Source organism: Peromyscus californicus, unplaced genomic scaffold (assembly GCF_007827085.1).
Source record: "Peromyscus californicus insignis strain IS unplaced genomic scaffold, ASM782708v3 Scaffold_24__1_contigs__length_46423439, whole genome shotgun sequence".
Lineage (NCBI taxonomy): Eukaryota > Metazoa > Chordata > Mammalia > Rodentia > Cricetidae > Peromyscus > Peromyscus californicus.
In genome coordinates, this window is record NW_026294535.1 from 33,208,263 (window position 1) to 33,220,275 (window position 12,013).

General features: G+C 40.5%; 1 protein-coding gene across 2 annotated transcripts in view; it reads left to right on the forward strand.

The window, feature by feature from the left end:
- Ptprr (protein tyrosine phosphatase receptor type R) overlaps window positions 1–12,013 on the forward strand; it is a 241,688-nt gene that overhangs the window by 127,993 nt on the left and 101,682 nt on the right. For both annotated transcript variants that reach the window (XM_052753404.1, XM_052753405.1), the window contains 2 exons: window positions 4,066–4,179; window positions 8,569–8,724. In XM_052753404.1, coding sequence (XP_052609364.1) covers window positions 4,066–4,179; window positions 8,569–8,724 — 270 coding nt within the window. The remainder of the gene's footprint in view (window positions 1–4,065; window positions 4,180–8,568; window positions 8,725–12,013) is intronic.

The following is a 12,013-nucleotide window of genomic DNA, read 5'->3' on the forward strand; positions in this document are numbered from 1 at the left end:
TAACTTTAAAACTAAGCTATAACCTTATTGTTGCCTTAGAAATTTCTGTTTTATCTCAGTTGAGCCTGCATGCAACAGTATGGACGGAACTATATGTTTCCAGCACCTATTCACAAAGACATGGGTGGCATATGTCCACTAACTCCAGGAAGTCCCACTCCTGTTCTGTTTGAAATAAAACTGGCATTTGGCTAAGAATCCCTCCTTTTTGCCAGATTTGCACTCACATTCTGTCTGGCATGTATTAGGACCCCAAATATACATCTATCTATTTAATCTATATTTTAGCATAACATTTTATGGAGTAATAGTCAGAAGTCTGTGTGTGCATGCTCTGTCTTCCAGACAAGCAGAAATCAGAGGCAAATTATTCAAATGTTTGCTGCAGTGAGCCAGAGGATTCCAATTTCAGCTGATTACCTCTGGGCATTTAGTCGGGTCATTCAAATTTCTGGTTCAAAAGCACAGCTTTTACCATCTTACAAAGTTGTTTTGTTGAGTGATTTTAATCTTGAGTTCCTATTTCACTTCCCATTTGAGACCTTAATACTGTTTCCACAGTTACAAGCCTCTGTTAATCATGGCCCTGGGAATTGAGTTCTCAAGGGTTTACACAACCCCCTTGTCTCTCAGTTCCCAGGGTTGATTGCAGCTCCAAATCCTGCCCTTGGGGACCAGAGACATTGCCTGCCTACTCAGTCTGCCTGACAAACACTGTGGGCAAGCCAGAACTCAGTGGCTCCTCACCAGTGTTTCAGGAATGCTAACTGAGGTTTCTACCTTTAGTCATGCAGAGGAAAGAAGTAGACAGCTATGATATAGTCTCTGAGATTTAGCAATAGCTTCCATATGCTGGTAGTGTAGATGTCAGGGTTTGGGAGCAAAGGGAGTCTCTGTTGTAGACAGCTATCATGTAGACTGAGTTCTAGCAGGTAGATAAAGGAATTATGCTTAAAACTATAGACTAACTATAAACTGAAAACCATCCCTGGTATCTAAATCCACTGGTCCTTGAAGGCTTAGCTCAAGTTTTATTTTCTATATTAAATTGTTCTTGGCATATGAGAAATAAGCAATTAAAAACACAACAAATGACAGACAAACACATACATCATTAGATGAGTTTTTAATATTTTATTATTTATGTGCATATGTGTGTGTCTGTGTCAGAGTATCTGGACATGAGTGAAGTGCACACCGAGGCCAGAAGAGGGCATCCAATCCCCTGAAGCTAGAGTCACAGGAGATTGTAAAGTGCCCGACTTGGATGCTGGGAACTGGGGTCCTTTGCAAAAGCAGTACGTGCCTTTAACTGTTGAGCCAGCTTCCATTAGGTGATTTTTATGCCGTAAAGAATTACTTTCTGAAAGGAGAGGGCCACATCCTATTAAGACAGAAAACATAAACCCCAAGTCCAGCAGAAACTATTGTGACAAGTCAGGGAGTGAATCCCCAGGGGAAAAGTCCTTTTCAACTGTGTCTGTATTCTCCAGTCTCTTTTTTCAGCTTACCCAGGCATTGGCATTACCTTTACCTAAAATGAGCTCAAGATTGCACACCACCTTTAAATAAAAGTATTCTACCAATAACCATGTCTGACCACCCAAACAGCTCTCCTCAGGGGTGAACACCCAGGACTTGGCTGCACCTACAGTTTGTATTAACTTGAAGCAAGAGACACATGCAAAAGTATTGAGGTTCTTCGTTAATTCCCTGGCTAAAACCTAGCAATTTCTTTTCTAAGAATTCTGACTTCATCCTTACTTGTAGTCTAATTTTGTCCCCTCAAGATTCTTGTGTTGGAGTTCTAACTCCCCAATACCAAGAATATGAGTTTATTTAGAAGTAGGGTCATTGTAAGTATAATTCATTAAAGTCATCCTAGAGTAGGGAAGGTTTCTGATTCAATATGACCAGCCCTTATAAAAGAGGAAAATTGAGACACTGCTACTCTTAGAGGAGAGAGACGGAGAAGACAACCATGTGATGCTATAGGCAAAGACTAGAGCTGCAGGGTACGCAATATCAAACATTACCCCAAACAAAAGAAACTAAAAGACCTATGGAAGATTCTCCCCCAGAATTGCCCCCAAACAATGGAAACTAGAAGACATATGGAAGATTCTCCTCTGGAGACAATTGAGGGAACAGATCTACACTTTTATCTCCACAACCTATTTCTGTTGTTTTACAATAGGTAACATGAATGTCAAAGAATGAATACTTTGAAAGTGTTGCTGATGGTGTCAATACAGCTTTTCAACCCATTTCTGAAGAAATTCTCCTTTTGCCTTCCCAATAACAAGTGGATGCCTGTTGACAGGCAGAGTCTTGCAATGCCTCTACCCTGCTTTGAACCTCAGTTAGCTCGTCTCCGTAACAAGACAGAGGGCCCCCACCCCTGTGCAGGCATTGAAATACCCTGAGATAGAAATGCAGGCTAAAAAGTAGGTGATCCTACCACTTTGACTGGGAACCATTACACCTGTTTTATATTCCCAAACTGTTAATGCCCCCGTTCCTGTCCCATTGGGCATTTGGCCGTTTCCAATCACTTACCTTCCACAAAGTTTGTATATAGGTGCTCTATTATTTCCTAGCAGGTCTACAAATTCTCAAAGCAATATCATTCCATCCTTCTCTTTTTTTTTTTTTTTTTTTTTTTTTTTGGTTTTTCGAGACAGGGTTTCTCTGTGTAGCTTTGCGCCTTTCCTGGAACTCACTTGGTAGCCCAGGCTGGCCTCGAACTCACAAAGATCCGCCTGCCTCTGCCTCCCGAGTGCTGGGATTAAAGGCGTGCGCCACCACCACCTGGCCCATCCTTCTCTTTTTAAAGTAAGCTAAGAGAGTCCCAGCTTTAAGAGTCCTTACAGTGGAGTAGATTTGAGATGCAAATCAATCTCTTCAACAGACAAATGAGAAAAACCATCCAACAGTTAGTTATACATAACCTACTCTGACCAAAGCAGTGAACTCAACAATAATAGCATGCACGGAATGCGTAAGACTCAGTTTCCCTTTCTTAGAAATATGTATCTTAAATCACTATGAGGCAGGTTTTTAAGACCTCTTTCTCTCCCCCACCCCGACCCTGTGTATGTGTGTTTGTGTGTGTGTGTGTGTGTGTGTGTGTGTGTGTGTGTGTGTGTGTGTGTGTGTGTGTATGTGTGTGTACGTGCATGTGCATGCCACTTTGGTGTAGTGCCTAGGAAAGCCAGAAAGGAGTGTGGGATCCCCTGGAGCTGGAGTTATAGGTTGTTGTGAACTGCTGATATGGATGCTGGGAACTGAAGTCAGGTCCTCTGGAAAAGCCTGAAGTGCTTTTGTCTGATGGGCCAACTCTCCAACCTCATGATCCAGTTTGGAACACACAGTAAATTCCTCCCTGGTTTAAGTGTATCAATAGCACTTCTGGCTTAGGCTGTATTACCACTATCACAATGTGATTTGTAATTCTGGAACATTTTACTGTTTAGATTTGTTAGGAGTGTCTTCCTAAGAGATGAATGAGCATGTTCTACCTTAGATCCAATCACGAGTACCACTTGCTTCTCCACCAGAGTAAATACAGACTGCGCCTCATCTGTTTGCCTGGCCCTGGCAGCGGAGCACTCTAGAGAGAAACTGCCAGCTCAAGCCTTACGGAATTTACACAGCATCCTTCTCCGTGACTGCATGTGGACATGAATTAAATACGTCCTTCCACTTAGATAACTGAAATAGGCTTGACCACAGACATCATTCTGTCATCGAAAAGGAGAGCAATGTAGATTAAGCCATATTGCAATGGAATGCTTTTTAAAAAAAAAAAATGACCGTTTTTACTTGCGTTTTTAAAAAAACTAAACAAATTGCTTTATTACATAATGAGCCATCTTTTAACTAATGCCATTTAAAATGTCACATAAAGTGTGTCTATGATTTTATTTGTGTCGAAATTAACCCCCAGAACGTGAACTTACAAGAGCCCCCAAACTGTTGTAGCCAGTTATCAGGGACAAACCGGCTGTCCAAAATGCAATATTCACTTGAGTTTGTATTTTTTTTTCTGTCTTCATTTTCCAGACACTGCAAATGGATATAAACAAGCTGAACATAACCTTGCTTCGGATCTTCCGCCAAGGAGTAGCTGCAGCCTTGGGACTCTTGCCCCAGCAAGTGCACATCAACCGTCTCATTGTAAGAAGCTACCTTTCACAGTCTCGGAATTCAAACTGATTTTTCGTCGTTAAAGGCTCCATGATTGGGGAGCCAAATCTACCGTACTGTCTATTTTTGGAGATAAGGTTTTACTGAAGCCTGCCACACCCACTGGCTCACATGCTATGTGTGGCTGTTTTCACGCTCACAGTGGCAGACCTAAATTGTTAGAGCAAACAGATTGACCCATAAAGCCTAAACAATTGACCGTCTGGCCCTTTTCAGAAAATAGTCTATCAACCTTATCATCGTTCACTAGTACCTCCCCTGATAGGTCCAGCAACCTGACACAGCTCCCAAATATTGTCTAGGAGAGTGGAACCTTCTGTATCAGGATTCCAGATGCTGTTTACTAAAGCCCCTTCGAGCTTACCAATGGAGTGGGGGCTGAATGCAGAAAGCAAAGGATGATGTCTGAATAAAACAGAGCCGATCCTTGCCTCGGTAGCTCACATGGAATGCCAAGAAAAAACTTAGATTGGCATCCGAGGTGGGGGTGGGGAAAACCTCAGGGGTCAAGGGATCCACTGTGTAGGGGTGACTAGACCTGTCAGTCACCCACTTTCATTCTGCGCCCCATTTTCTCTGTGTAGCTAAAAGTTTTCCTCAGGTCCCGCCTAGCCCTGCAGTCCACAGCTGCTTATAAAATAATCACTCAGAAGCTTATATTAGTTAAAACTGTTCAGCCATTAGCTCAGGCCTACCACTGACTAGTTCTTACATTTAAACTCAGCCCATTTCTGTTAATCTATATGTTGCCACGTGTTCTGTGGCTTTACCTGTGTGCCATTACATGCTGCTCCCTGGATGGCGGGCTGGCGTCTCCTGACTCAGCCTTCCACTTCTCACAATTCTCTTCTCGGCTTGTCCCACCTATACTTGCTGCCTGGCTACTGGCCAATTAGCATTTTATTTATCAACCAACCAGAGCAACACATTCACAACATACAAAACATCCCACAGCATCTCTGAGTCTGGAAACCTGGATGTCATGAATTGCAAGTTCTCCTTTGCATTTGAAGATTGGTATAAGCCATGTGGATAAAACAGGCAATTTTAAATCAGACAATTTCTGTTTTTCTTTGCAAAAAGCTAGCTGTCTAAGGTTCATATGACAGAGACTTTGGAGGGCAGCTATAGAGATGGCTTTCGAGTTAAGAGCATTTACTGCCCTTGTAGAAGACCCGGGTTTGGTTCCCAGCACCCACATGGCAACTCACAACTATCTGGAACTCCAGTTCTAGAGGATTCAGTGTGGTCTTCTGACCTCCATGGCTCCTACACACATATACACATGAGCACACACATGCATGCACATGTACACACACACACACACACACACACACACACACACACACACACACACATATATATATATATGTGTGTGTGTGTGTGTACCTAAGAGACTTCAGGATTTTTCATATTGCTTTAAAAATCTTTCTTCATTCCTATTGTATTGGGAACCCAAACAAGGACTAAATAAATGATTTTATTGCATTAAATTGTATACCTTGTTCAAATTCAGCTTTCTACTCTGAGTATCAACATCCATATTCTCAGGTACGGACAGTATTTGCTTTAAGGGTAGATTTATATTTCTTTTTATTTTTCTGTGGGTAAAAGGAGTTGTTTTAGTTCCCACAAAAAAGAAAGAAAGAAAGAAAGAAAGGAAGGAAGGAAGGAAGAAAGAAAGAAAGAAAACATTTATTCCGAGTCAGCAATTTTCTGAGTCTGAATAAGTGTTTTAAAAGTTTTAGTGCAGCGGCAGAGATATCCAAGCAACTTTACAGACCAAGGGGTGCTTGTAAGGAGCTCAGCTTCAACGACACTTGCCTATTACTCTACCTGATTACACAAAATGATTTGATTGATGTTACTAACGGCTACTGAGATGACCATGAAAATGCATGGGCCTTTTACTTCTGGGAAGTGACTGAGGACCTTTGCTGCTATGCATTGAAACCCATCATTGTATTACAGCAAAAACGGGCTTCCTACAGAGTGTTCTTCACTGATGTCTTAATATGGTGGGCACAGTAAGAACTTTGCTTGGGAAACACTGAACACCAGCTTAAGGACTCTCAAACAACTTTTCAACAATGGCATATTTCCACACGACCTTTGATTTCCTTCATATGATGTCAGACTCACATTTGCTTTCAATGGCTTCCCAACCTTCCCTAAATTCTTTCCAATTTCCTTTCGCAAACACAATTCCTCTTTGCGTCTTAAGATGACACATGTGCCCTTAGGTCACAACATAGCCACTTCTGCACTTTTGGTAATAAGCTTCTCATGAACTTTTTGAACACATGGCATATTATGATTCCATGATGTTCTTTTATACTTATTAGTTACTGGACACTAGTAAACACGGCTCTCGACATGCCTTTCATGGGTTGACCATTTAAGATCCAATTCAATCACATTAGCATTTTCAATGACCTCTCTTTAGAAACCATTGCTCCTTACTTTTTTAAGTTTGCTGCCATTATTATTATTTTCAAACTGTAATTGAGGCAATTATTTGGATACATTGCAATGATAATCATTGGGTCTCAGTCAACTCATGCAGCTTAAGATCTCTGGTATACCAAGCAAGTAACAAGGAATTCTTTGTATGTAATAACCACTAGACCTGGTTGGATAAAGTAACAAAAGCTCGTGAGCCTGATTTCAAACAAGTCAAGGCCACTTCTTTGAATGATAATTTCCCTCAGTAGACTGAGGCCTCAATCAGGGTCAGCTTGCATGAATTTTAAATGCATGGAAAGGGTCCCTATCTTCATTTATGACTCACAAAATTTTAAATTCTTTTTCTTAACAAAGGATCTTCTTTCAGATTGTATACTTGACCCCGTTCTTAAAACCCTTAGCTTGGTAAAAAAAAATAAAAGTTGTCAGTCTTGGTTGGAAAAAAAAAAGTTTTAGTGCAGAATAGAAAATACAACATTTTTAAATAGCCTTTATGAGTAAATGTTGCCAGATGGTGGTGGCACACGCCTTTTATCCCAGCACTCAGGAGGCAGAGGCAGGCAGATCTCTGCGAGTTCGAGATCAGCCTGGTCTACAGAGCGAGTTCCAGGACAGGATCCAAAGCTACACAGAGAAACCCTGTCTCAAAAAAAATAAAAATAAAAAACAACCCCCCGAATAAAAGAGTAAATGTTGCCAATTGCAAGAGAATAAAAGACATTGAAGGCCTCTGTGACAACTCCCACCCCAAAATAAGAAATAGTCTAAACAGGAAGCCATTGAAGAGAATCCTTTAAAATTAGGGTGCTGAAGTGTAGCTCTTCACTGTTGAATTCTGGAGTGGCAGGGGCTGGGGGGACGACTCAGTTATATTTAAGAGGCTGGCCCTTTGGGAGTTTGACCATGTTCCAGTGAGTATATGGACCACACAAATTGAACTTGGTTTCTTTTTTTCTTTTTCTCTTTTTGAGAGGAGGGCACAAGGGTAGGAAGGTGTGACTGGAGTGCATTGCATGAAATTCCCAAATAATCAATAAAAATATACTTATAATTCTGGTAGTTGCAAGGTAGAGGCAGGAGGATTTTGAGTTTGATAACAGACTGGGATACATAAAGGAGTTCCAAGCTAGCCTTAGATACCTAGAGAGACCTCATCTCAATTAAAAAAAAATGAAGTCATTTATTATGTCCAGGGCATCTAGCTCAGGTGAATAGGTGTTATAGATGTCTTGCCTCTGGATCTAGATTTATTAAATGCATTACTATCAAGCAAGGGTAAAGTTTAAAAGTTTGTCAATGTTAAGGTCAAAAGAATGAGGAAAGGACCTTCAAAGCTCATCTGGCACCTCTTCCTTGGCCAGTCCAGCCTCATATTCATGCATTTGATGAGGAAAGATGAAGCATGGTGGAGCCTGATGGTTGACACTTACATTGGGTTTTATCTGACTCATTTGACTTTAAAATATGTCTTGAAGCGTAAGTATTCAGAAGGCATCTGAGAACTATATGTTAAGTTAGTACACACCTATAATTTTAGCATTTAGAAGGCTGAGGTAGGAGGATGCAAAAATCAATCTTAGCCTATGTTACATCTGGATAGCCTCTGAAATTAACAAGAGCAAAAAAATAATTAATTAATTAATTAATTAGAATATGAAACCAAGGGTAAACTATTATCTAGTGAAATATAAAATTTCACATCCTGGTGTGCTAACTAAAGTAAGGCCATTTTGAAAATTTTGTACTTCGGATTGGTGACAGTAATTCCGGGAGTGACTGATCAATTCACATCATTCCCTACCTGACTTCAATGTTTGTAAAGAACAGGTGAACCCTTCGCCCAACGTTTGCCAATATTATCTTTAACATACCCGAACGGTGTGCTTTCACCAGGAAAAGAAGCGCCATGTGGAGTTGTTCGTGTCTCCTGTAAACCGGAAACCAGGAGAGCCGGAAGCCCTGCAGGCCGAGGAAGTGCTGCGTTCTCTTAATGTCGATGTTTTGCATCAGAGTTTACCGCAGTTTGGAATTACAGACGTCTCCCCTGAGGTATGGCGTTGCATGGAGCAGTTCATTTAAAAAAAAAAAAAAAAAAAGTCTGCAGTTAGCATGATTTGCCAATCCAACCTGTGAGGCTTTGAGATGAAAGCTCTTAGTTGTATGTGGATTTTAAAACAGCAATCTCCCTAAAGGTCGGAATCCAGCGTGCAAATTCGCTTTTCACGGTAAAGTTTCATTATTTGACACCGGATTCTGAAAATCGTTGTGACCTTGTAATTATTTATTTTACTTTTCAGTAAACTGTCTACAAGAAAGACCAGTTAGGTAGGTCTGCCTGGTGCTCACCTGAAACTGATTTGCCAAAACAAAAAACAACAACAACAAAAGAAACCAAAAACTCTACTCAGGTCTTCCTCAACAAGTGAACCTTTCATCATCACTTTCATTGTCAAAATAGTCAAAAAATACTCATCCCCGCTGCACTCCCCATGATTTGGAATTGTGTGAAATGTGCTTTTTTCCTACGTGCAAGAACTCTGCATATTTTCTTCATGGTATTTTCGAAATTTGACACTTAAAAAAGGTTTCTTTACCATTTCTTCCATTTTCCCTACAGAGTGAATCGTCCCTCTGTCTCTCCTATCAAAATCAAATTCTTCAGAAAGACCAGCATCCTAAATAGATGCAAATTCCATTCACAAATCCATAGAATTTGGCTTTGAGGGAAAACATATACACACAGAAAGTGGGGTACATAGAAATTAAGCAACTACCTAAAAGTGATTCAAGAGTGAAGTATAAACCAGCACTTGCCTGTTTTAGGTCTTGGGTTCAAAACCTAGTACAGGAAGAGAAAGAAGAGGGAAAGAAGAGAGAGGGAGGGAGACAGGAAGTGAGGGAGGAAGGAGAGACATGGAGACAGAGAAAGGTAAAATAAATATCTAGACAAGGCATGATCGTACACCCCTGAGATGCCAGATACCAGCACTCCAGGAGGCAGAAGCAGGAGAATACTGAGTTCAAAGTCAGATTGGCCTACACAGAGAGTTCCTGGCCAGCCTGAGCTACAGAGTGAAACACTGTTTCCAAACAAAACAAAATAAATCCTTCTTCTACGCTTATTTTATTCCTCTTTCCAGCAACCCCCATTGCCTTTCATTTCAGCTAATACTATAGGTTTTATATTAAAAACTTTAGTACTCAATCGTTTGAATCTTGGTCAGAGAATTTTGCTCTGTGAGGAGTTTTGCCTTTGCATAGTATCAACCACCCGGAGCCTCAGTTTCTTCATATTCTAATGGATACAGTCCTTAACTAATGGACTTGACATATGGATTGAATTTTTTAAATATGTGTGAAAATCCTCAGATTTAGTTTGTACTAAACAAATGTAATTTAAATACAGGTGACATAAATTTGGGAATACGCAGTCTTTTGGTATACTCAGTAGATTGGAACAGGACACCAATGTATATCAAAATCTTCAGATGCTCGAATTTCCTGTGTAAAGTTATATCTGCATATACCCTATGAACATGCTCCCATATGTATCAAATCATCCCTAAATCCCTTATAATACATAATATAATGTAGTTTTAAATTTATAGGGTTGCTTAAATGATAGATTGGGGAATAGTGGCAAGAAAGTGTCCAGGTGAACTAAAGATGAATTTTCTTCACTGATATTTTCTTTCACAGTTGGCTAAATTTGCGGATGCAGAAGTCATAGATAGGAGGCCAAACCTACTGAACCAACACATTCATCCTTTTACTCACACAGTTCTTCCCACTGCTTTTGGTTTTATTCCCTACCCTGCCCTTCTCCCTCCTGCATAAAACTTGCTTCTTTTATTTTATTTTATTTCTTGCCACCAGAGTAATCTTCTTTCATGTAAACCTGGCTTGCTCTCCTAATTTCATGATCCTTTGGTTTCAAAACACAATAGGATGTTTTGAATAGTCCAGATTTCCTAGTATGGTATATGGTCCTCCACATGCTGGGCTGTGTAACCGCTCGGTGGCTCCTTAGACTATGTTAAAGCAATTCTAAATTTCTTAGCTATCATGACCCCCAATCCCATCCCTCCATGCTTGTAATCGGGCCATCTACACACCTTCCTGCTTCACCAGCCTGTTTAACGGCACAGCCTTCCACTGTTCCTTCAAGAACTCTGGTGTCTGCTGCATCACATCCCCATGGAACTTAGAGCAAAAGCCCTTCTGCTCTGTGGACCTTCAAGGCTTTCTCTGCACTGTGGGTTCCTTGATGGGACATGCCGTGTCATTTTGTCACTGTCTTTATTTCATTCAGCAGTGTGATGGACAGAATATGAAAAGCGGAGTCAGCGCGTAGCCAAACGCTGTGCTAAGTCCTACCCAAAGTTAGGAAAATAAACACGCCAAGAAATAAGGAGCTTGATTCTTATATTAGTTAAGTTATGCTCCTAGATAGCAAAAAAGAAACAAGCTGATGGCTCCGAAATGTAAAGATCACAGCAAGAATGTGAAGGTCACTCTCCCAACATGTAACTACAGTGAAGGAGTAGCCTCCATGGACCACCCATCGGAAAACTATTGGGCCATAGCAGTTGACAAAGTCTGCCCTGAACTTAAATAACAAGTGTATTTAGTGATCAAAATATGATACTTTCTCATAAATTTATTGGAATGTAAACAACAACAACAACAACTAAAAACTGTATAACCTGTGAACTACTCAGGATAAAGCTCATCAAGTGCTTGAATTGGCTGGAAGGGGCCTTTCATCATGGTGTGATGGCCTGTTTGAACCTTCTGTTCAGTAACTGTAGCAGGCCCAGTCCTGAAACTCTAAATGTCACAAGGAGAAAGCCAAGGAAGACAGTGTCCGCAGCATGCCCCTACACAGTGCTTGTTTCCCGTCCAGCAGGAGAGGCGCTGCAGGAATGATGGACAGTTCTCTAAAGCTACCAGGCTCTTCTCTAAGTCCCCCCATGTCTTTATTCTTCTCCCTGCAGTTAAGATTTGACAACAGTTTATGTCTCAACCTGTCTTATCTTGTAATCCTCAAAATATCTCTTCCTATGGCAGAATAGCCATTAATGGGGAGGAAAAGAATACTGTAATACATCCATTTGCAGTTTTTCACAATGATGTTTCAAAGCATCTATTCCTAAATTTGTTAATTATTTTCATAAGAACAATGTGTTTTTGCTACCCTTTCTTTATATTTCTGGTTTATTTTTTTTTTTGAAAATGACTCAGAAACCAAAGAAAAATACCAAATAGAGAATTAATTTTGTTAATCATCTGTTTCCAACCTTAGTTTCTTGAGGCAAAGAGTTCTTTTCTTTTTTTT